The 26,696-nt window shown below is 37.7% G+C and overlaps 1 protein-coding gene across 1 annotated transcript in view; it reads right to left on the bottom strand.

Moving 5' to 3' along the window:
• RERG (RAS like estrogen regulated growth inhibitor) overlaps window positions 1-26,696 on the bottom strand; it is a 116,476-nt gene that overhangs the window by 5,179 nt on the left and 84,601 nt on the right. The window contains exon 3 of the mRNA XM_019452078.2: window positions 8,842-8,898. Coding sequence (XP_019307623.1) covers window positions 8,842-8,898 — 57 coding nt within the window. The remainder of the gene's footprint in view (window positions 1-8,841; window positions 8,899-26,696) is intronic.

Here is a 26,696-nt window from a genome sequence, read left to right as displayed (position 1 = left end):
TAAATTCTTGGATTAAAAGATGCACTGGTGGGTGCACTGAGAACTACAGCACTTAAGTTGATCAATAACCAGTAAACAATTTAGACGTTAATTGTAGATCTCTTCTAATCATGAAAAGCAACTGCATCCAATTGGTTTTAAAGGAGATTTCTAGAAACATTAAACAAGTTGTTCTAGAAAATAGAAAAGGATATCTATCCAATTCCTTTTATGGGGCATATGCTGGCTCTAACAAGTATTACAAGAGTAATAAGAGAAAAAATAAAATAAAATCATAGGTTCACTTCATTCTTGAACGTTGATTCATAAATTTTTTTACGTTTTTTTTTTTTAAGTTTATTTTTTGAGAGAAAGACAGAGACAGAGATAAAGACAGAGAGCAAGAGCAGGGTAGGGGCACAGAGAGAGAGAGAGAGAGAGAGAGAGAGAGAATCCCAAGCAGGGTCCATGCTGTCAGCGCAGAGCCTGATGCAGGGCTCAATCCCACAAACCATGAGATCATGACCCAAGCCGGGATCAAGAGTTTGATGAGCCACCCAGACACCCTAGAGTCATGAATTCTAAATAAAATATTATCCAATGGAATCTAACAGGGTAATAAGAAAAGTATATCACTGATCAGTTAATTTCAAAAATGCAGGGTGTTGAAAATCTATCAGTGCAATTTTTTTCAGTTTTTATTTAACCAGTTAGTTATACACCTGGTGCTCATCATAAGCGGACTCCTCAATCCCCGTCACCTATTTCACCCATCCCACCACCCACCGCCCCCCCCCCCCCCCCCCCCCGCTAACCATCAGTTTGTTCTCTATAGTTAAGAGTCTATTTCTTGGTTTGCCTCTCTACCCCTTCCGCCCCCATCATCATTTGTTTTGTTGCTAAAATTCCACATATGAGTGAGATCATATAGTATCTGTCTTTCCCTGATTGACTTTTTTCGCTTAGCATGATACTCTAGCTCCATCCACGTTCTGGCAAATGGTAAGATTCCATTCTTTTTTATGTCTGAGTAATATTTCATTGTATATACATACAACCTCTTCTTTATCCATTCATCAGTTGATGGAAATTTGGGCTCTTTCCATAATTTGGAGAGGTTTTTTTAAAATTTTTTTAATGTTTATTTTTGAGAGAGAGAAAGAGACAGAGCGTGAGCAGAGGAGGGGCAGAGAGAGAGGGAGACACAGAATCTGAAGTAGGATCCAGGTTCTGAGATGTCAGCACAGAGCCTGATGCGGGGCTCGAACTCACAGACTGTGAGATCATGACCTGAGCCAAAGTCGGATGCTTAACCGACTGAGCCACCCAGGCGCCCCAAAATTTGGGTATTGTTTCTATCCATGCAATGTAATACATTGAAGCACTAAAGGGGGAAAAAAAAAGCACTAGAAGAAAGAATCACATGATTACCATTATAGGAAGATCTATATAGCACAATGAAATTTATATAAATTTAAAGTATATGGATACACACAAAAAATACCTTTTTCAAAAAATATGTAATACTTAGTACATACTGCTTGCCATTTGAACATGAATTGTTCTAATGTTTTACTCATATTAATTCATTTAATCTTCACAAATATCTCTGTGGTAGGTATTACTGTTACCTCCATTTTACACAAGGATACTGAGGCACAACAACATTTAATAACTTGTCAAAGGTCACACAGGGATAAGTGGTAAGTAAGTGGTAGCATTGGCCTTGAAACTCAGGAAGACTGCCTTTGGAATTCGGCCTCTACCACTATGTAAAGTGTCAAACATATTAGATTATATACCTATGGGAAAGAGGAGGGCAATGGTGTCAAATGGGAATGCCAGAAAAAGAAAGTGAAATAATATAAATAATAAAGATAATAATAGAAATATAATAATACCTAATATATACGATATAATTATGTAAACATAATATAAATAATATAAAGGCTTCACAAGCACATGTATAGAGCAGTATGATTAATTTAATTCTTTACACCTCAACTATCCAATTCGCCAACCAATCGACCAACCAACCAAATAAACCTGCAGGTTTCTCTCTCAACGAGGTACCCAGTGAGCCAGTCCTTTTATTTATTTGTTCCTATCTCATTTTTCTGACTTTCATTTCTCTATCTCATCAACTATTTTACAGTTCTTTTGGGACCACAGTTTTTTGCTACTTTGCTACAAATATATTGTCCTACCTAAAAATACAAACTGCAGAAAGGAGGCTTAACTAAGTGGCAAAACCTAGCCTTCTACCTCCATCAGCCTGTGTCATGATCATTGCCATAGGCATGGCACATAACTGAAGTCTTTTCTGAACAGTATATTGCAAATTTTTAAAAATATTTATTTATTTTTGAAAGACAGACAGAGTGTGAGCAGGGGAAAGGCAGAGACAGAGGGAGACACAGAATCTGAAGCAGGTTCCAGGCTTTGAGCTGTCAGCACAGAGCCTTTTGCGGGGCTCAAACTCATGAACCGTGAGATCATGAGCTGAGCCGAAGTCGGATGCTTAACAGACTGAGCCACCCAGGCGCCCCTGAATAGTAAAATTTTAAAGTGAGGTTATGTTTGGGGTGCCTGGGTGTCTGTTGAGCATCAGAGTCTTGATTTCAGCTCAGGTCATAATCTCATGGTTGTGAGATGGAGCCCTGAGTGTTGAGTGTGGAGCCTGTTTAAGATTCTCTCTCTCTGCCCCTCCCCTGCTCAAGTGCGTGCGCTCTCTCCCTCTCTCTCTCAAAAAAGTGAGGTTATACTTAATATATTTTAATAAGCCTATTTTGCAGCATTATTATTCTCTTAGAATAGGTAATCCATACGTGGTATGGACAATGGTTCTCAATTCTAGAACATTTCATCCCCCTACTCTTTATGTTAAATGGGAGGTTATTCTTTTGTATAATTTACTGCTCTAAAATACCATTTACAGGAGCATGTGGGTGGCTCAGTGGGTTAAGCGGCAGTCTTTGGCTCAGGTCACAATCTTGAGGTTTGCGAGTTCAAGCCTCCGGTGGGCTCTGTGGTGAGAGCTCAGTCTGGAGCTTGCTTTGAATTCTGTATCTCCCTCTCTCCCTGCCCCTCCCCTGCTTTCTTTCTCTCTCTCTTTCTCTCTCTCTCTCTCTCTCTCTCAAATAAATAAATAGTAAAAAATTATAAAAAACACCATTTACAGCAACTACTCATGTATGAATCTTCTCTCAATGATTTTTCTTTTGCATCTTCAGTGCTCCAGCTTGAGGAAGAGAGGCCCAGACAGCAGCATGCATGTTAGGATCTATGTCCTTTCTGTCTCTCCTGCTACTGTTCAGTGGTGGCCTTTGTGCTACCTTCCTTTTTAAAAGGGCTGGCATCCACCCTGGGGCCTGGAAAACAGAGTTCTGGGCCCTCTTCCATCTCCTTACACCATAAATTGCCTGACAGACAGGGACATTTTTCTCTGTTGCTTCCATGATAAATAGGATATGTGTTTCAACCACAGAAGGCCACAGTAGGGGGGAAATAAAATATAATGAAAATTGTATGGAGCTGTGCGATTCTTTGGCTGTTTGTTAGCTAAAACGAAAGTGATGAAATGCAGGAAATGAGGGAATGTCTGTCACAGACACAGCAGCGGGGAGCGGCAGTGATTTCATCTAAGCTGAATACTGGTTTTATGCCATTTTGAGCCTTCTCTCTTTAAGTCTCTTCTCTCATTAGAACACATATCTTCACGTAAACAGCGGAAGTATAGCCCACACAGGCGAAATGTACATCTGTGTGCTAACTGCAATGAAGATATAATTCTAGAAAATGTACTGAGCACTTTTTGGAATTAAACTCCACTATGCATTTTAAAACGTAAGAGACAACGTGTATCTGTGTGGAGGTTGGACACACTTTTCATTTTGTTCATATTAACTTAAAATGTAATTTTGAGTCTTTTTTTCTTTTCTTTCTTTTTCTTTTTTCTTTGAGAGAGAGAGTGTGTGTGCGTGTGTGCACACAGAGAGCAGGGGGGCAGAGGGAAAGGGACAGAGAGAATCTTAAACAGGTTCCACACCTCGTGTGGAGTCTGACTTGGGGCTTGATCCTATGACTCTGGGAGCATGACCTGAACCTAAATCAAGAGTCAGAAGCTCAACCAACTGAGCCACCCAGGCACCCCGAGTCTTTTTTTCCCTTTTAAAGGGAAGGGGGGTTAGATTATTTAAGGCATATATCTAAATGAACCAAAATATCATATACTATAACACCAATTATTAGTTTCAAGATGAAATTAGGCATATTAAAAATTATATCTGAGTTTCATTGTATATGAACTGCATTCAGTAACATTTTTATAAATCAAAATATATTTTGTATATTCTAAGAGAAATTAATGCTCAGAGGGACGTCGTGTATGGTTAATCCTTTTACCAATTTAGCTTTTTGCAAATTTCAACGTATTAAGATGGACGTGTAGCCAGCACAGTAACAACAGCATTTAGTAATGTTTTGATTTATACTACAATGGAAATTGTACTGACTTGAGTTCCATTATTTGACCTGAGTTCTATTACTGGTCTAACCACAAACTAGCCACATAATCTTGGATAAATTTACTTCACTGGCCTTGTTTCCTTATTTGTCAAACGATGATCTTTAAGTTCCTTGCTGAGCCGATATTAAATAGTTCCATGAGTCGGCTAAGCACCTCTGCCTTAGTATCCAGTTGAGTAAATTTGTTCCGGGTGTGCCTCTCTCTTGGATAAGCCTTTCCAAACAGAGGGTAGTGGAGTGCAGGAAGGAAGAACCAATCACAAAATCAAAGTGCCAATGGATCTGACTGCCAATTCCTACCCTCATTCCCGTCTGAGCCTTTACTAATGACACAGAGAGCCCTGTAATCCATTCAAATGGAGTAGGGTGCCTCCAATACAGTAGTAGTAGCGGTAAGTGCTGACGAATAGTCTCTCTTCCTCTCCAAACACCCCAACACACACACACACACACACACACACACACACACACACACACCTATACACACCATCTCAGCCTTTACCGTATTCTCTGGCATGATCAACACTCTCAGAGGGTAATACGACTCTCAGAAGTAGGGATTCAGTTCTTGCTGGGGATCTAATCAGAACATGGACCCTGTTGTTCTACAACTAGAATATTACACTCACCACCATCAGGGTTTTTCCTGGTCAGATGATGCAAGTCCCAAATCTCACAGGCTGCAGTGCTGGTTTTCAAATGCTATTCCTAAGCCAGCTCTGGTCTCTGACAAAGATTTCACTGATCCCACAGTGAAATAAAAAAAAAAAATTAAGGAAAACTAAATTTCTTAGGTTATATCCTCCAAAAAAAATTGGATGTTAAAGGTATTCACTGCTTCTATGAAATGCAAGTGCAAATAGAATCCGGGTTTAGTTCTCTCTCACCCTCTGAGCCTTGCTTGCATCCCTAATTGGAGTTCCTGTGAAAATCCTTCTCCTTAAAAAACAAAAAGTGGGGTGCCTGGGTGGCTCAATCGGTTAAGCATCCGCCTTCGGCGCAGGTCATGATCTGGCAGTTCATGGGTTCAAGCCCGTGTCGGGTTCTGTGCTGCCAGCTCAGAGCTTGGAGTCTGCTTCGGATTCTGTCTCTCTCTCTTTCTCTCTCTCTCTGCCCCTCTTCCACTCACACTCTGTCTCTTTCTCCTTCAAAAATAAATAAATATTAAAAACAATTAAAAAAACAAAAAGCAAAGCCTACTGATATCTAAAAGTCTGGGACTCATTTGCTAGTGTACTAGCAAATCTATTCTTCACAGATTTACTTCAGAGCAGTAGATATTATTCCAACTGGGTTAATATGTGGAATGGTGTTCATAGTCTTCAGCTTCTCATGGGGCAATAATTCTGTTACAGGTGGAAAAAATTGCACTATTAAACATGTTTTCCCTTTCTTTCTCTTATTGAAATATAATTAACATACAGTGTTATACCCCATGGTTTTGAGGAAGGCTCTGAATTCAGAATTCAAGACTGGTTTTTACAGATATGCCACTTTGCTTTTTAACGGTAGCTTTCCCTTTTTGGTGGTGGTTTTGAAACTCTATGACAAAATGTAGTGAAGTCCAGGACGTGCTTGATTCATCTTGAATCAAATAGATGGGGGGCTCCTGTTAGCTAGAACACTGGGGACTTCTAGTACACAAATACACACACATGCACACACACACACACACATCAGTTTCCAGGGTGAGTTCATAAAACTCTCACCTGGGAGTGAGTCATATGCCTGGTACTCCCGAAGTCTGATCAACGCTTTGTTGCTTAGCAGCTGAAATCCTTTCTGAACAGTACAGTACAAGGTCACTCAATAAAGTTTCATTGTTCTTACTGAAGGAAGTCTGCATTATAAATAACTGATACAGGCAGATTTCTATTAACAGCAGTTGTTTTTCAGAATGAATAAAAGAAAAGGGAAAATGGTTCACCTAAGACTAATGTAAAATAGTAACATTAGTTACTAGAACATATTCAGAGAGGTAAAAAAATGTATGAGATCATTTTTCATAAGCTTCATCTTTTGTTGAGATACACTGGGATTGGTAAATAAGATTAGTATTTTTCTACTGAACTCCCATAGCCATTAAGAGTCTCCGAACCACAATCTTTGTAGAAATTATATAAGTGATAAAAATATAAGAGTAAGCATTTACTTACGTGGGACAAACAATACACAGTTGTTTGATATTTTAAAACCAAGTGTGTTCTTGATCCAAATACATCCTCTTAAGATTAGATTGTGGCTATATCCAAAACATTTTAAAAATTATTGATGTTTAAAAACTAATAGCAAAAACAGAGAAGTAAAGATTAATAAATGTAGAGGCATGCTATTAGATTAAAAAAAAAAACAAACAAACCCTGAATCCCATAAGGATGTGACTCTTCTCAAAGTAATTTATAGTTTTAATGCAATTCTAATCAAAATCATGTCATGTTATGACAGAGTTTTTAAAATTGGCCTGGAAGAATAAACTAGAAATACTGGCCAAGATAATTTTGTAGAAAGTTAAAGAGAGAAGATTTTCCCTCCTGTGTGTCACAATGTGCTAAAAAGCATACAGTTATCAAGAGTGCGGTACTGGAGATAGACATGAAAAGCAAATCTAGAACTGCAGCCTAGTGTAAATAATACAGTGTATTAAAAAAAAAAACAAAAACAGCTTTGAAAGTAGTGGGGAAAGGTGGGGACCATTTAGTAAACAATAGTAGGAAAGTTTGTCAACTATTTGGAAAGATTGTTGGATCTTCAGTGTGTACTTCTCACTAAAATAAGTTCCAGATAGATTAAAAAGTTAAAAAATAAGTAAACTATAAGATCACTCTGTATTCCTTCTCAGTCCAGTCTTCCTTCATAGTGCTTATCACTATTCATTGTTTATTTGTTTATTGACTCTTCTGTCTTTACTAGACTGTTAGCTCAGAAAAAGCCACAGGCTCAGAAAAAGCCACAGGCTTAGAAAAAGCCACAGGCTTTCTCTTTCTGCCTATTGGTTTATCTTCACCACCTAGAATAATATATATGGCATTTTATATATATATATATATATATATATATATGTCATATATAATATATATGACATAGGAGGCATTTAATACTTATTTGTTGAATGAATGAATAAAATCAATGAAAGGAGGCACAAAGGGAAGCCCAATGTGGGGCTCAAACCCACAACCCTGAGATCAAGAGTTGGATGCCCTACCAACTGAACCACCCAGGTGCCCCAAGAAGGCTGCCTTTTAACTTGAACATATGTATGTAGGGGCGCCTGGGTGGCTCAGTTGGCTATGCGGCTGACTTCGGCTCAGGTCATGATCTTAATGGTTCGTGGGTTCGAGCCCCGCATCGGGCTCTGTGCTGACAACTCAGAGCCTGGAGCCTGCTTCGGATTCTGTTTCCCTCTCTCTGCCCCTCCCCCACTTGTGCTCTTTCTCTGTCTCTCATAAATAAATAAACATTAAAAAATTAAATTGAACATATGTCAGCTTGGAGTGATAACCAAAACAAAACAAAATGAAACTTTAAAAAGAGGAATATTCTTTGCCCATTTCAGTATTCTGAGTGAGGCCAGCTCAACCTGGACACTATGCCTGGTAATCAAACAATGGATGTACGTCTCTCCTGTCTCTGGATCAAAGTAACAACTTTTACAATACCAGCTGGGCTCCTTGAAGCATCAGAAACAAAACTCAAAGGATTCACGCAGAATAAAATCTGAAGCTTAAATTAGAACCCATGGATTGTCAGCATTATTTTGAAGATGATAACTGAATAGGTATCTAATATGTTTTGGACAATTTAAAAAACACCATGAATGCTTCATACATCAATATTATGGCTACTTTCAAGATCCACAGATACCAGTTTTGCTACCACTTTTTTCTTTTTTAAATAGGCTTTGATCAGATTCACTGGAGAGAAATATGGTTTACTTTTATGTTTTCCCAAAATCAGCATTCAGAAGGCTTCTTTTATTGTAATACTCTCCTCAGCATGCCATTCTCTTTCACACCAGATTAGCCTGTGCACTGTGGCATCCTTCTCCCATTAAAACGATGCTACATTTCCAACAGATGGACATCATGTTGTACCCACTCCCTTCTTGTCCCCAGTTTGACCTGATTTCTTCATGTAGGCATGAATATCCTGCATGGTTCTAAGCACGGAGAGCATGAGACACATGGCTCGCTTCTTTACAGACTTCTTTGCATGATTTGATAAGGCACTTCCCAAACACTTGGTAGGTGCTTCAAAAGGTTGCAACAGAAAATGTTATTGTCTCTTTTGGGTCATAAACTTTGAGTGGAAAGGAAGAAGAAACAAAATTTGACTTACCAAGAGTGGGATCATATTCCCAGATGAAGCGCTTGGTCAGGAATCTCACTACAAGAGCTGTGGAAGAAAAGAGCAACATTTCAAACAAATTTGTTAATTTCCTTATAGTTCTTATCCTTGTATGGAAAGAGAAATAGCCCAGACAACTATATGTGCTTTATAGTTCTTGGCATGTAAACCCAATCCATTCATTTATGTTTATCCAGATGCTTTTTCTATTTCATATTGTGGCCTAAAAATTGGTATAATGTTTTAATGGCGCATTAATCAACAGGCTAGATTTGTTCTCTTAGTTATAGGATAAAAACAAACAAACAAAGAAAAGACATCACAATTTGAACATGCCCATATATAAAATTTTTAGCAGAACAATGAATTTGGACGTAAAGTGTCACAATACAGGCATCTGAAGTTTTGAATATTGCTAACAATTGACAAAGGTGAGTTGAAAACATGATTTTTAACTGCAATGAAAAGATCATTAGCTGGTAATTGGTATTATTAAAAAAACAGATTTTCAAAATTAAGGATTTTATTAGTACTCATTAAAGCTCATCAAAGGTAACACTGATGAAATAATACAGTCAGAGTTAGGGTATGGAACTGGGCTAACACTTCACTTACATGATCTTCTCAACCCTTACCTCCTCCCTATGAGTCAGATACTGTGATTATTCCCATTTTTCAAATAAGGAAACTGAGGCTCTGAAAACTTAACAAATTTAACTGAGCTCACTGAACTAGTTAGTGGCCAAGTCAGGATTTGAGTCTAAGCAGTCAACTTCCAAAGCCTGTGATTTATCTATTGTTCTAAACTAAATATGAAGCCTGGGCCATCTAGATAATACGTGACTGGAAGCCCATGACAGAAGGAGAGGTGGCATAATTGGAGGAGGCTTTATTGTCCTTAAAACCTGATGGGACACATGCTCAGCATTTTCCTATAGGTGTAGCAAAAGCAGCGGCTTTTAATCTCCTTAAAAACTTTTTTTTTTTGGAAAGGGGTGTCACAGACACTTTGAAAGTGGAACGAAAGCTTGGAATCTTTTCCCCGGTAAAATGTATATACACACATTTTGGCAGATAATTTCAGCAGCCTCGTGAGCCCTCTGCAGACCTTTAGTGGTCTTCCTGGGAATCTCACTGATCCTAACAAAAGAATCAATGTCTATCATATTTTATAGTCAAAAAAATATCTATTATGAGAGTATTTTTATTTTTACTGAAATGCCCTGTATGCAGTAACCCAAAGCTACTCCTTGAAGAAATACAGCTAGTCAGCTGGTATTGCCATCAGTCTGTCCTTTGTCTGTTGCCACTGTTAAGATCAACAGAAGTCTGTCATCCCTACCATAGTGCCTTATGTGAAAGATCACAGTGCAATTTGCAATGAGAACCTCAAAACAGAACACAAACATATGTGGCTTGGCTGGAGCCTGAAAGTACAATGTTTTTTCTAATTACAGAGTGTGAGTCTGAATTTAAGCCAAAATATTTGCAGTGCCTAAAGTAGCAAGGCCACTGACCCTATAATACTTCCCACAGTAAGTGTACTTGTGGCTTCATCTGCAATTTTCAGAGTCTGTCACTGTTCACTCTCTTGAGGATGCATTTTTTTACATGTAAGAAGCAGTAAGCAGTAGCCAATTATTTTTCTGTTTTTAAATTAGCACATTAGTAAACATAACTGCCTGTACTATTGAGTTTTACCATTTGTTAGAGTTACGTAGTTTTAACTCGAAAGGTTTGGACCAGAAAAATTCATTTATCTGACATCCTGAAGCAATGAGATATTAAAATTAATAAAGTTTCACATAGCTGAAGTTTGAACTTCCCTGATTCTGAGGCCATTTAAACTTTAATTACTTCTCAACGAAATCTTTCTACAATGCATTAGGCTTTCCGTTGCCTTTCAAAACCGAGTATATTGAACATAACTGAATCATTTGAAAATGTCTGGATCTTAGTTAACAACCTGGATTAGTGCCCTGTGCAGTTACACAGCAATACTTTGAGAAGCCGAAGAATGGTCAAGGCAGCACAGCTCAAGAGTGCTAGGGCTTAAATGGTTTTAGCTTTTCCTCCTTCGAAAACAATGGCTTTCTCTTTTTGCCACGGTCACTGAGACCACTTCCCATAACCAACCCATCTGTACATCTCCTTTGTGACTTTTATCATTCCAAAGACTGGTGAGCCACATGAATGAGCCTGTTAGAATTTTTTCTCATATTAGAATAAATTAGCCCTGGGGTTGGATTCTAAGGAAGCTGTTCTATGAATACAAAGAGGATTCTGGTGACCTTTGAGATGTCATGTTTGTTTTTGAGAAGCTGTTCCTGCTGGCTGCTGGGTTATTGGCTCCGTTTCAGGAAGGTACCTTCCAATGGGGCAGTGTTGCTAGGCTTAATCACTGATATCAATCTAAATATTCCTAATATTCTTTTTAAGAGATGAACATTATTATTTGATGGCTATTTTGACAATAGGATCATATGTTTTTTTAAACAAAATTTAGTCTATTTCAAATACAGCAAAAAACCCCAGCAAAACCATACTGAAAAACTGACATGCCTTATGTTTACTCTTGGAAGATGTGCTTTTATCTCTCTTACACAGATTATTCATGGAAAAGACAAATGCACTGTCTGTATTTTTAAGTTTTAAAAAATATTTTAATTTCAAATTGTCAGTCTAAAGAATGAAAATAATGTTGTATACGTGGAAGTGATAGCTGTTAAAGTCTTGGTTACTTACTTTGTTGTTTGAGGTGCTTAAATAACATTCACCACCTACTGATGTAACCATCAATCTTCAGTATTATTTACCCACAAATTTGATTATAATTTTATTAGGGAATATAACCTTTACGTGGGACATATCTTGCAGGTCTCACCTCCTCCATCACTACCACTCTCTCATCACATGCTTTCACCTGTTAACGATAATGCAATTGTTTCCTTGGGGTGGCCCTCCTTCAGCCGTATCCCTAGAATTCCTTTAAACTACTCTCTATGCAGCAGCCAATGTTTCTGCTAAAACTTAAGCCATCTCATTCCACATTTTTTCCTCAAATTCTTCCTGACCTCATCTCACTGAATAAATACTTACTGAGTGCCTACTCTGTATCAGGTTCTGTTTCAGGTGTTTGGAATAATCCAATAAGCAATTCAAAGATCTCTGACGTTACAGAGCTTATACTCTACCAGGAGGAGACAGATAAAAAATAAAAATAATAAATACGTTACATAATACATTAGAGGTAGTAAGTGCTATGGGAAAGGAAGTAGAACAAGGTAAGGGTAATGGCACTGGGGTAGGAAGATGTAAGAGTTATTATTTAAGATAGGGTGACCAAGATAATCCTAATTGAGGAGGTGGTGTAAGAAACAGATGAGAGAAGATTTCTGGGGGTAGAGTGTTTGAAGGAGAAGGAGAAGCCAGTGAAAAGGCCCTAAAGCAGGAAGGCATGCTTGATATGGTCAGGGAACAACAAGCTGACCCACTGGTGTGGCTAAATCAGAATGGCAACAGTGGGTGGAATAGGAGATGAGGTCATTTCTTGCCACTGTCCCAGTCAGACATTCCATAAATCTATTATTACTATTGTTAATATCCCCACCACTAATAATAATAATAGTGATGATAAAAACAACTGAAATGCTATTTTACTATTATCATTATTTTATTATTATTATCATTATTATTATTATTTTACTTGATTCCTTCTTTAGAATGTATATTCATAAGGGCATTACATTTGTTTGATTTATCACTGTTCTCTAGTATCTGGAACAGTGTCTGGCACACAGTAGACTATAAAATACTTCTTTTTTTTTTTAATTTTTTAACGTTTTTTTATTTTTGAGACAGAGAGAGACAGAGCATGAACAGGGGAGGGTCAGAAAGAGGGAGACACAGAGTCTGAAACAGGCTCCAGGCTCTGAGCTGTCAGCACAGAGCCCGACGCGGGGCTCGAACTCACGGAACGTGAAATCATGACCTGAGCCGAAGTCGGCCGCTTAACCGACTGAGCCACCCAGGCGCCCCAACTATAAAATACTTCTTAAATAGATGAGAAAGATTGATCACTTCAGGTCACAGCTCACTCTTCTTAACAGTTAAACAATAACCAGGCATTGAGAGAATAAGCAGAAAAAACAATCCAAGAGAATTCACAACAGAACCATGCCATCTTTCTACGACTTTTTCTTGAAAGGTGATATTAACATATAATCTGAATGCCTTCTAATGGCTATTTCATGATCCTTCTACAAATTATACTTCTGGAGTTTACTCAAATGGTTTATATAAAATTGATTTACTTTTCTTTTGAATACCTGGTCCTCTTTATCCCAAGTATCCTGAGCAAAGGTTTTCTTTTGATGCAAAAGGGTGGTTTTGCTAAACTTTATTTCCACTGGCAATCTGATATAAGATCTTGTTTTCCCTGAAGTTTTAAGATTTGACATATTAGATTGGTTGCAGTTAAGTTTCTGCATTCTGAAATATCTTATTTTCTTCCCATTGCCTTGAAAACCTACCTTTCCACTGAATAGGTGAACATGTCTCAAAGTCAATCTAGAAAAGAACATTTTGCCTAATTTATAACCAACATGAATAATTCTTCATTTTATGTGGTTTATTTTTTATATTACTGGAATTGCATTTCATGATTACCTATGAAAGCTGGTTTTAACAAAATGGAAAATTCATGAAGTAGAATTTAATCCAATGATAATATTTCATTTATAAGCAAATGCTAAAAGGCATTATTTCTACATTAAAATAGTTATGTCATTTCGAAATAGATTAACAAGTCTGGGCTAGTTATTCAAAATAATTTCTGATGTCATCATCAAGATGAGGAGGACATTGAAAGTACCAACTTTCGTGATCAGAATAATATTTTAAAATGAAAATTCAATGGATATGATCCGTACAGTAGATCAACTTTTGGAAATGAACTTTTTTTTTTAACATTTATTTATTTTTGACAGACAGAGCGTGAGCAGGGGAGGGGCAGAGAGAGAGGGAGACACAGAATCAGAAGCAGGCTCCAGGCTCTGACCTGTTAGCACAGAGCCCTATGTGGGGCTCCAACCCACGAACTGTAATGGTGAACAGTGTGATCATGAGATCATGACCTGAGCCAAAGTCGGATACTTATCGGACTAAGCCATGCAGGTGTCCCAGAAATGAACTTTTGAGGTAAATGAAAACTAACACACACGATATTCTTTTGCTCTTAAAGACATTTAAAAATATACTCTAGAGATTCCAATAGAACTTTCAAGTGTTACTTTTTACTTACATTTACTTTTTTTAATGTTTATTTTCATTTTTGAGAGAGAGAGAAAGAGCATGAGCCAGGGAGGGGAAGAGAGAGATGGGGACAGAGGATCTAAAGTGGGCTCTGTGCTGACAGCAGAGAACCTCAGGCGGGGCTTGAACTCACAAACTGAGAGATCATGACCTGAGCTGAAGTTGGACATTCAACCCACTGAGCCACCTAGGTGCCCCTAGGCCCAAATTCTTAAAAAAAATTCTTGTTACGTCATTATTTTTCACTTATATCATTTATGAAATAACCTGAAATAACCTGATTAACAATGTATATAATACAATTGTTCCGTGGCTACTTAAGCATATATGACCGCGTAAATATTTGTGATTATTGTTCTTCTCTATAGGTCCTTTAAAGAAGCATCCTTACTGTAAAAATCTAGTCCTTTTGTCTGAAGGGAACATCCATGTCTTTTCACTGATGTGTATTGAATGCTCTATCAGTTAAAGTAGTTTCCAGTTACCTGTCCTCTCCAAACTTCGGCTTTCTCATCTGTAACAGATGGCTAGCCACCTTGTGGGTCAGAGTTGATTCCTTTCCTTCCTCTGATCCCCACAGACCTGTGCAACCTGAATTTCAATTACTTTCAGTAGCACTCCTTATGCTTACGTCAGCCCGGCAGACTGATTGTACTACTTAATATCATGCACATTCATCTCTTAACGCATCTAATCATGTTGTTACCGCTGCCTCGAAGGTCCCTACCCAACTAATAAAATCCTAATCATCCTTCAAAATCTAATTCAAATATAACCTTCTTTGTGAAACCTTTCCTTTCTTTCTATTAGTTATTGCTGCTGAACAAATCTATCTCAAAACTCAGCAGCACGCAACAATAAGCATTTATCATGGGAAAATTATAAAAGGCTTATGGAATTGTGGTCGACTGATTGTTCTGGAAAAAGCCTGCTACACATGTTTCAAATGGCCAGTTCAGATATTTTTTAAGACAGGTAAAGAATCTGTGGTTCAATTAAGTACTTCAAAGAACTTCATCACCTGAATTCCTTTTGGATTTTATCTATAATCCTGATAACACACCCAGTGAAAACCATTGATTTACCAAATCTTTACCAAAGATTGTGCTTGTTATCTACTACATTCATATCATAATGAAAAGTTATTATGAATATATATTAAGTGATGTGTATGGTTTTCATTCTGTAACCTGCAGGACCTTCATAAAAAATACAGTTACTTTTTTTTAAGTTTATTTATTTTCAGAAAGAGAGAGAGAGAGAGAGAGAGAGAGAGAGAATAAGTAGGGAAGGGGCAGAGAGAGGCAGAGGGAGAGAGAAAATCCCAAGCAGGCTGCAGCTCTCAGCACAGAGCCTGATGTGGGGCTTGATCCCATGACCCTGGGATCATGACCTGAGCCAAAATCAAGAGTCTGATGGATGCTTAACTGACTGAGCCACCCAGGTACCCCATATATAGTTACTTTTAAGTCCTAAGGTAATGAACTAGCCTTTAATGACCTTCCATAAGAGTATGCTAAATTCAGAACAATTATGTCGCAGAGTGTCAATTATTCTGCGAAAAATAAACAACTATTTTTGTTACAGGAAAAGAAGGCAAATGTGGACAATACACACAGTCATAGTCCACTATCGGTTGTAAGTATGTTCACAACTTGTTATTCAAATTTTTTCTATTTTTTTACAACAAAAATTTTCAATGTTTCATAGAATTCTTAAAGCTTGAAAACTACATGGAAACATTATAATAAACTTACACAGCATTCTAAACGTGAAACTTCTCAAAATTATGCTGCAGCTGGGAGATAGAGTAGCTCTCTCCCCGTCTTCTCCCCCTTTCTACTTCAGTACAGAATTTACAGAATCTTTACCTGGCCAGCAGAAAACAAGAGGCAACGGTGTGTATTCCTAAGCCAACACGGGTGGCCAAATCAACACTAAATTGCTTTCAGTTTGAATTTTATGAATGTCACAATCAATAATGTATTTGAAAAATAATGAACAATACAAGGGTGAGAGAGTTTAATACAACTTGGGAATTGTTTTTCTCACTTCATTGAACACTGATGTGCTTAAGCAATATCATAAACATTATGACGGGAAAGCATTTAAAAATAATGCAGTATTGTTAGTATCACTATCCACGTTCATCTGTTGAGAATGCACTATTAGGTCGGGTGTTATGCCATATCTTTACATACATAGTTGACCCTTGAACAACACAGGTTTGAACTGTGTGGGCCCACTTACATGCACAGTTTTTCAATAAATTCGGTACAGTACCATACATTTATTTTCTTTGCCTCATGATTTTTCCCATAACATTTTTTTCTTTAGTTACTTTATTGTAAGAATACAATACATGATATATAACATACAAAATATGTGTTAATTGACTATTAATGGTATTGGTAAGGCTTCTGCTCAACAGTAGACTATTAGTAGTTAAGTTTTGGGGGAGTCAAAAGTCATATACGGACTCTCAACTGCACGGGGGGGTTAATGTCACTAACCCCTGCGTTATTCAAGGGACAAATGTGTGTCTTTACCCTTCATTGTCCTATAGCACCGAATATATGTATATGTATATACTTAGGCCTATGTATATGTATCTGTGTGCAATAACAAAGAAAATGAAGCTCAGATCATTTACATTTCTTCCTCAAATATGTGTGCACCCTGGTCTGATCCCAGGAACCACATTCTTTCTTTCTTTTTTTTAAAATGTCTATTTATTTCTGAGACAGAGAGAGACAGAGCGTGAGTCGGGGAGGGGCAGAGAGAGAGGGAGACACAGAATGTGAAACAGGCTCCAGGCTCCGAGCTGTCAGCACAGAGCCACCCCCGGGGCTCGAACTCACAAACCGTGAGATCATGACCTGAGCTGAAGTCGGTCGCTCAACCGACTGAGCCACCCAGGCGCCCCACCCACATTCTTTCAGTGACTCACCCTGACTCATTTAATAGAATCTTCTTTTTTTACAGGTGAGAAATTTGTCATCAAACGGCCTACAATTCCTGGTAATATACTCCTCTCCTGTTATTAAGCTCTTAATTTGAAAAATTTGGGAGTGAAAATTGCATATACTTTACATATAGGGTACTTCTTAAAAATGTTTGTTTAGAGAGAGAGAGAGGGCATGTGAGCTGGGAAGGGGCAGAGACAGAGAGGGAGAGGGAGAGAGAGAAAATCCCAAGCAGGCTCCACACTGCCAGCTCAGAGCCGGAGGCAGGGCTCAATCCCACCAACTGTGAGATCATGGCTAGAGCTGAAATCAAGAGTCCGGATGCTTAGCCAACCGAGGCACCCAGGAGCCTCGATATAGGGTCCTTTGATTACGCTACTTCATTACAAAAGATTAAAATCAAATCTCTGGCAAAAATGAAGCCTGCAGTGTCTCTAGGAAAAAAATGACTTTCTAGACATAAGCTTCTGAACATTCACGAGCTTCGTTTATTGCCTCCATGTGGAGCACTAAACACTATCCGTTCTGTAATCCATGGTGGATAAAACCGTACATAAGACATTGTAATCATCCTCACGATGCAGTTTTGCTTCATCATGTCAATGTAGTTGACTTTATGTTTCTTTAAGGTGTCTTTTAGGATCTATTACTATTATTTTAAATACAAGGCAAGACCATAGCTTCTTTTGCGTGCTCCATAAATACTGTCAGGCTCATTTCCTTTTTAACTTGGCACCCCTGAAAGTCCAAATATGCTAAAAACGAGTCAGCGTATTAAGTAGGAGATAGAACTACTTTGGTAGATCAAAGAAAGGGGCAAAGACAGATGAGTTTAGAAAGCTGCAGACTCATAGATAGTGTTACTATTCACCGCATTTCGGTCTGTGGTAACTAGTGAAGGACCACCTCCTTTAAAGTCTTCCCTGGCCTTCCCCAACCATTAATCACTCCTTGTATGACATGAAATTGTCATTTGTTTCTTCTCTATTATAGGACAACTATAGAACAACTTAGGCAGCGTGCAACTGCCTTATAAATATGAAGTTATATTCCTGTATGTCTTACAGATTCTGAGATTGTAGCCTTATTCATCTTCATCTCTGGTGGCTGGCACACTGCCTGATATGTGACGTGTGCTCAATAAATATTTGAGATATAAACGAGAAAACAATTAAAACCTGGATAAATTATTTGACTCCCATATTCCCATTGTACTTAGGTCTGTACTCTAGGGTGTCTTTATTATTTAAACACCAAGTCCCTTGAAGGAACTTCCATTGACTATCTACCACCATTTCACTGGTCCAATGTCTAGTTCAGGTGTCCACTGCAAACTTGATGGACTAAAAAGGGCAAGATCCACCAAATTTGTGGAGCCAAGAATCCATATACAGTAAAACCGTGGTTTGCAAGCACAATTTGCTCCAGAAACATGCTTGTAATCCAAAGCACTTGCATATCAAAGCGAATTTCCCCATAAGAAGTAACGGAAGCTCAGGTGATTTGTTCCACAACCCAAAAGTATTCATATAAAAATGATTTCAATACTATGCTATAATACAAAATAATAAAGAAAATACAAAATATAAAGTAAGCAAATTAACCTACACTTACCTTTGAAAACCTTTGTGGCTGGTATCAGGGAGACCAGAGAGAGGAGGGTTATTGTGTAGGATGACCTTCACTATCACTAACAGATGTTGACTACAGTACAGTATGAATGAACTCTTGTCATATACTGTATTTAATGTAACTGGCAATAAGGCCACAGAGGAAAAGGTTTATATCTGTAGGCAGCCCGGCCTACAATGAAGCGAAGCATTCCTAAGGTTACTCTTGTATGGAAAAGTAACGGACTGTCCACAGGTGCTTTGAAGTGACAAAAAATACACTAGTGCCAGTTGTAGGTACCTTCCAATGTTCTGAAAAATTACTGATTTCTGCCAAACACCGCGGCCTGACACAGAGCATCCAAACAAGGGAGATGATCACCCACCATCCCATAGCAAAAGACAGAGAAAAGAACCATGGCTCAGTTGTGATCATGTGATGTTTGGTGTCACATACGACTCAAGGCATCGCTCCTTTATCAAGTTAAAACTTAATAGAAATGCTTGCTCATCTTTCATAACACTCGCAAAACAAGTTACTCGCAATCCAAGGTTCTACTGTATTAGTGATATTAGCTCTTGGATTAAAAATGTATATACTCTTCAAAAATATCTTTAGGCTTGGGGTGCCTGGGTGGCTCAGTTGGTTAAGCATCCAACTTCAGCTCAGGTCATGATCTCACAGTTTGTGGGTTTGAGCCCCACGTCGGGCTCTGTGCTGACAGCCCAGAGCCTCGGAGCCTACTTCAGATTCTGTGTCTCCCTCACTCTGCCCCTCCCCCACTCATATTCTGTCTCTCCTGTCTCTCCCTCTCTCTCTCAAAAATAAATATACATGAAAACAGTTTAAAAAATATCTTTAGGCTTTAGTTATGTTCTAAATTCAAACATGAATGGGAATTCTGGAATGCTAAATATCAGAAGGGGAGTTTGTACTGAGGTTTGTATTGAATACTGACTACGAGCTTATTTATTTCTCAAAACACTCTTAAAAGTAGAAATTAATGGTCCTATTTTACATATAAGAAATCTGAACTGAAAAGTAAATAAACTTGTCTATTTTACAAAGCAGTGAAGTGACAGATCTGAGATTGAGCCCAGGTTTGTATACTTTAAAACTCATTTTCCCCCAATATTCAATACATACCACTATATTTTAATATTTCAATGGATATGATATAATTCTGAATGGCTGATAGTATTTTCCAGATGAGCATACTTTTTATGAAGAAGCATGCTTTGAAAAGCACATTTTTTGCTCATGACTAGATTTCTTCATCCTTAGTGGAGGGAACATCCATGACCAGAAACCATGGCAACACAGAGAGAGAATATGAATTTCAAGAAGGAAACTCTTATATAAATAAGATTTTTGTTTTTCTCCTGAGAAGGTCTTTAAGGATGCAGCAAAGGAGGAAAACAAGTAGATAATGATATAGACATAAAATGGAATGTGATAAGCAACTGTTTCCTCACTAGTTTCCTCAGTCATTAACAAGTTCATTCTTTCAGCAACAAAAAACAGAATGTCAGGAACCATTTTAGGCAAAATGGCAAAAAAATAAGATATAGTTTCTGTTCTTTAGGAGATGAGAGTTTGGGTCTTTGCATCTTTCAGGAAAAATAAAAAAGATCTGGTGGGGGCGGGAAACACTTGTATTTTGTGGAAGAGAAAATGTAATAGACAACATCAGGGTGGTATGTATAAAGCATCAATCCTATAACTACATCTGTTCCATCTTAGAGACAGCCAACCAGAAGGTTTACCTAAAATATAAGAGGAAGTTCAGTTTCACTTTCTTTGCTCTGTCACCTAGACCTCTATTAGCCTCCTGTCAATCAAAACTCTGAATCAAATTTCCCTATTCCCCCACCTCCTGGGTCCAACACTTCTGTTCCTTCATACTTTATTCCTGGGTCTTTCCTAAACCACCAACCCCCAAGTTCATGTTCTTATTTTTAACAGTCCTCTCTTTTCTGTGATTATTCTAACCTCGTCTAAGAAACATGGGCCATTTTGCCTGAAATCAAAGTGAACTATGGAGATCTTGGCACTGAGGCCTGGTCTAGTAGGTCACGGCAGGTGAGGGACTAACAACTGTCAGTGGCAGCTGAGACCAAGAATGCACCAGTTTTGAATCTCAGGGCCTGTAGTGGGAAGGCATGCTTTGAAACTGAGGAGCTTGGGGTGCCTGGGTGGCTTGGCCGGTTAAGCACCCAACTTCGGCTCAGGTCATTGTCTCACAGTTCGTGGGTCCGAGCCCCACGTTGGGCTCTGTGCTTATAACTCAGAGCTTGGAGCCTGCTTCAGATTCTGTGTCTCCTTCTCTCTCTACCCCTCCCTTGCTCATGCTCTGTCTCTCTAAATAAATAAATAAATGCTTAAAAAATTTTTTTAAATGAAACTGAGGAGCTGAACTAGAAAGGAGTTATCAATAAACTCCAGCAAACTGTGACTTAAAATGTCAGATCTTAAGGAGAGGGGCTCAGAGCAAAGTTGTACACACAGCATTCAGAACAGAAATATTGATACCTAAATTTAATAATTTTCAAGTGCTCTCTCATTGGCTCTCTCATTAAATGTTTCTGTTCTCCCTACTCCCCTATGGGTTCTACACACATCCACTTGATCAATATTCATTGAGCGCTGTGCTAGCCACCAAAGAAAGCAAGACAAAGAAGATTCCCTAAGCAAGATATTAGAAATGACTCTATATTAGAGCTAAATTTTGAGCTGGGTCTTGGATGAGTTGAAGCTCACTAATTTAGGCAGAGCATTCCAAGCAAAGAGCATCATCTTCAAAGGCTTCTTTCATGAGAGAGCCTGGTTTAGTTAGGAATCACATGTGGTTCAGGGTAGGTTGAGTGGTGTTGAGGGTGGAGCTATGTGGAAGGTACTTGTGAGCTTTTTCAGAAACCAGACTAGGAAGATGCTTATATGTTACCTTGAGGAGTTTAGATTTCACTCTGAAGTCTATGAACACACAGCAATTTGAGTAGGGGTATGGCTCAGTATGAACTGGTTACCTATAGAAATTGTTCATTGATTAGCTATAGAGAGTGAGGTAGAGAAGTCAGTCCATATGAAATAAAAGTCTGGGGTAGCATTGTTCTTTGAGACAGAAGATAATGAGGAAATGATGTAAGAGCAAGTGAGGTTAGGTTTAAACATGTTGAACATGAGACACAATGAGAACTTCCAGATAGAAATGTTCCATCCATCCATCCATCCATGCACCCATCCATCTATCCTCTATCCTTCCATTCATCTATCATACATTCAACATATGTTTGTCAAATATCTATCACGTCCCAAGTACTGCTTGACGCTATCACATAGAAAACCGTCTTCATACTCCTGAAGCTGGAGGGAGTGATCATTGCCATGGTGACACTTTCTAGTGATTAGTAAATGCAATGGGCATGGTTAAGATGTCCCATATAGGTAGTTTAAAGTAGGAAAAGAGGACTTAGCACAAAACTCTATGTTTAGCTTAATCTCATGATGTCCTTTTTTGCTTCCTATGTTCTCCCCACTTCAACTCCTCAACATTTCTAGCTAAACTATAAAACAGTTAACAGATTAAGCCAAGGGACAAAAATCTGTCCATATAGCTGTAGTTTCTGAAGCAGTCTGTCTCCTACCCCATCCCCTCCCCGCCCTGCCCCCACCTGCCTTGCTCTACTCCCTGTGAAGGTCAAAATCATTGGACATAAAAAACCCTTAAGCCACATAAAAACATAGAAATTGAGTAATTTAATGGAAATTTAAAATTAACGCAATATAAAAGTGAATGCTTTATAACACCACAAATTAAAATGAGACATAAATTAGTTCCAGATGGGGGTCTAGAAACTGCTTTTAAATTATTATGGTTAAGCCTGAAATTTTGACCTGTTCTGCATTCTGACAAAATTATCACTCTGAGAAAGAGTTAGAGAATAGATGTCAGTTCTCCTCACGAGGAATTTCTTAAGGATAAATGGTATAGTCTCTAAGAATTATGAGGCAAACACTTGTCTCTGAAAACCTAGCCTGGGAGTCTGGCTTCAGTGCATCCCAAGTCCTAAAAAGTTGGAAGGTAAAGGTTAATTTGATACTGATAACTGAGTTTAGGATGACAAATGAGAATGGGAAAATGGCAGAATCATGACTTATAATTCCTAGCATGTTTGATAGGGAGTAGAGGTTAGGGAATGCTTATAAAGGATGTAAAACAACAACAAAAGAGATGTTCGAAATTAAAAAATTAACTTGTATGATTCAATAACAATAAACTCTTGCTGAATTTAAACTGAAAACAGAAATAAGAGGAATTAAGTTTGGAATATATAATCAGTTGATTTGGCTTTGTCTTTTGGCTTGTATCTTGAGGGTTAATAAATCGAGAGCTATGGATTCTGTGCCCAAGAATTCAAACCAGTTTTGTTTAAGTTGAAAATTATTATTCATTTTAATTATGAGTGATGCTTAAGCATTAAATTACTAAATTTTCCAAACTAGAATTTTTAACTTAATAATTTATAATTTATTATGTTTTTTATTAAAAATAATATTTTATCTCAAAGCATTACATTTAAATAGAATTATCTGTACTATATTGAGTATTTTTCTGTTTTCAAGGAATTTGGATATAAAGGGATTTGGGTATAAAATTTGTATTTTTTTATTTTAAAAAGACAGAATGTACATATATGCAATAATAGAAAGGACAGAGGCAGAGAGAGAGAGAGAGAGAGAGAGAGAGAGAGAGAGAGAGAATCTTAAGCAGGCTCCATGCTCAGCATGGAGCCCAATGTGGGGCTCGATCCCATGACCCTGAGATCATGAGTTGAGTTGAAATCAAGAGTTAGATGCTCAACTGACTGAGCCACCTAGGCTCCCTAAAATTTGTGTTTCTAACTTTTACTTTTTTAATGAAAGAGGACATACATATGGTGTTAATGTCTTAATTTTTTCTATGCTTCGTTTTTACTAGAGCACATGAGAAACTGGCAACTGAAAACATTTGGACTTTGTTGGGACATAAAAGTGATTCAGAATGACTAAGTATCCCAGAGAAGCAAAGGAATATATCATATAATCTCCCTCTTTTGTAAAGAAACAGGGAGCTTACAAGTTACTCTGTTCATGTATGCTCTGTACCCAAGACTCCATTTGCTTCAGATTTAATAGGCTGTTGCTATGACTGTAGCCCAGACATCTACCTATAGAAGTCTCCATTTGCAGCACGAAGCACCAATCCTACTCCTATCTTTTTAGTTTCATTAAACAAAAACAAAAACAAAAACAAAAATGGAAACTTAAAAATTCATAGTATGTATGGAGAACTAGAGTCTGGCAAAATAAGAGTGCAAGTGAGAGGAATTGGGAGAGATGGGCCAGAAAAGTACTCACATTCTGAAAAGCTGATAACCCAAACTAAGAAATTTCAAATTAGGCTTAACATGATGAGAAGCCATTAAAGTACTATAAACACAAAGATGTCACGATCATCTTTTTTGTTTCATAAAGGTCACTGTTGTTTCAGTACCAAGATGAACAAGGGGGAATGTAGGTAAGACTGGAGACAGGAGGACCGACAAGGGAACAATTCCAGTACTACAGAAAGGAAAAAACGTGAAGCCAGATGGCTTCTCCTTCACGCCTATCCACTAGTCAATATGCCAAGTCATGATTAGAATTATACAGTTCAGTCTGACTTCTTCTACTTAGCACTATGCATTTAAGGTTTTTCTGTGTCATGTCCTGGCTCAAGAGTTTATTTCTGTTTATGGTTGAGTAGTCCGTTGTATGGATATACCACAGTTAGTTTATCCAGTCACCAGCAGAAGAACATCTTGGATGCTTCCAATTTGGAGCAATAATGTTTTGGCTATAAACATTCACATGAGGGTATTTATGTAGCCAGAAGTTATCAGATAGTTGGGTAAATATGTAGGAGCACGATTCCTGGATTATGGTAAGATTATGTTTAGCTTTGTAAGAAACTGCAAAACTGTTTTCCAAAGTGGCTGTACCATTCTGCATTCCCACGAGTAATGAATGACAGTTTCTGTTGCTATTTTTGTCAGCATTTGGTATTGTCACTTGTCAAGCACGTAGCCTGCTTAAGATTCTGTCTCTCCCCCTCCTCATACCCCTCCCCTGCTTGCATGCACACACTAAGTAAAATAAAGTACTAACATAAAATAGAATAAAATAAAACTATACTGTTTCGTGAGTAATGCAAGTTACTTTATAACAGGATATTCTCAATACCTCTCTTTCATCTCTTATGGCATCACTGTGACTCATTTCACTTGCCCATATGCTATAATTATTCAGTACATTATTACCACTATTACTTTGAACAATAGTTATCTATGAAGTCAATTAAGAATAAGAAACATACAAGATTTTGTTTGCGTTTATTCTTTCTACAATGCTTTTCTTTTTTTCTGTAAACCTGAGCTTCTGACCTGTATCATTTTCTTCTTCACGAAGAGCTTCTGTGTACATTTCTTGCACAGTAGCTCTACTAGTGATGAATTCTGTCAGTTTCTGTTTGAGAAAATCTTTACATCTTCACTTATAAAGGATAATTTCTATGTTTACATCCTTTCTAATATAAAATTCTAGGTTGTTGGGGTTTCTTTTTTCTTTCAACACTTTAAAATATGTCACTACACGCTCTTCTTACTTGGTTCCTATGAAAAGTTGACTGTAGAATTCTTACACTTACTCCTCTATAGGTAAGATGACCCCACTCCATTCCAGTTTCTTTCAAGGTATTTTCTTTGTCTTTGGTTTTTTTGCGGTTTGAGTATGATGTGCTTTCATGTAGATCTTTTGGTATTCACCCTTCTTGGTGTTCTCTGAGACTTTTGGAACTATAGTTTTGGTGTCTATTACTCGTTTTGGAACATTTTTAGTCATCATTATCTCAACTATATCTTCTGCCCCATTCTCTTTATTTTCCTTATGGAATTCCAACTGTGTGCATTTTATACTTTTTGGGGGGATTATCCTATGGTTCTTAGATAGTCTGTATTTGTCTCTTTACGTTTTAGCTTGGGAAATTTCTATTGACATATGTTAAAGCTTACTGAATCTCTCCTCAGCTGCGTCCAGCCTACTGGTGAATCCATCAAAGGGATTCTTCATTTCTTTTACAAAGTTCTTCCTTTTCAGCATAACCTCCTGATTCTTTCACAAAGTTTCTATCTTTCTGCTTACATTACCCATCCATTCTTGCATGTTGTCTACAATCCACAGAGAACGGTTCACAGTTCCATTAGTTTCTGCCCAGATAAGCTAATCTTGGCTATGATTTTCAATACTTGCTCCTCTCCAGATTTCAGGAAATGGTAGATTGCTCAGCAACTTCATTTTTTTGACTGTTCCAAGAAAAGTAATTGATCTTGTTTGTTCAGCTCTTCTCTTGCTGTAAGGATAGAAGTGATGATTTAGAAGCTCTTTACATTTCAGGGCTGAAATTGAAAGGTTGTCCAGCTTTTTTACATGGTAAGTAGGCTTCAGAGCTTCTTCACCCTGTTGTTCTTTTCTGCGTCTTTAATATTCTCACTCTTCTTCTAACTCAGCCATGAGTTACCTTTATTCTAGAATTTTTAAATAATGCATTATTCACATATTTTTACGTATGCAATGTAAAGGTGAATTTCGCTGATCTACATCAACACCGTATGGTTGGAAACAGAATTCAGTTGATAATATTTACTATTCTACCATTAGTCTTATTTAGTTTATTTCTAACTTTTCCAAATTACTCATATTACTTCACTTTACATATTTTACAAGAATATCTAGTTGATGTATTATATATATATGTTATATATGTATATACATAATCACAAACTGATGATTATCCTCTATTAATAAAGTGTGTTCACATTTTTTCATAGCGTCATAACCTTACATGTGTTATATTTTACCCATCGATTTATTCAAATTGAG

The sequence above is a fragment of the Panthera pardus genome, unplaced genomic scaffold, assembly GCF_024362965.1.
Source record: "Panthera pardus isolate Hobbes unplaced genomic scaffold, ASM2436296v1 HiC_scaffold_6, whole genome shotgun sequence".
NCBI lineage: Eukaryota > Metazoa > Chordata > Mammalia > Carnivora > Felidae > Panthera > Panthera pardus.
Note: the sequence above shows the minus strand (reverse complement) of the source record. Positions and strands in the feature narration are given on the sequence as shown.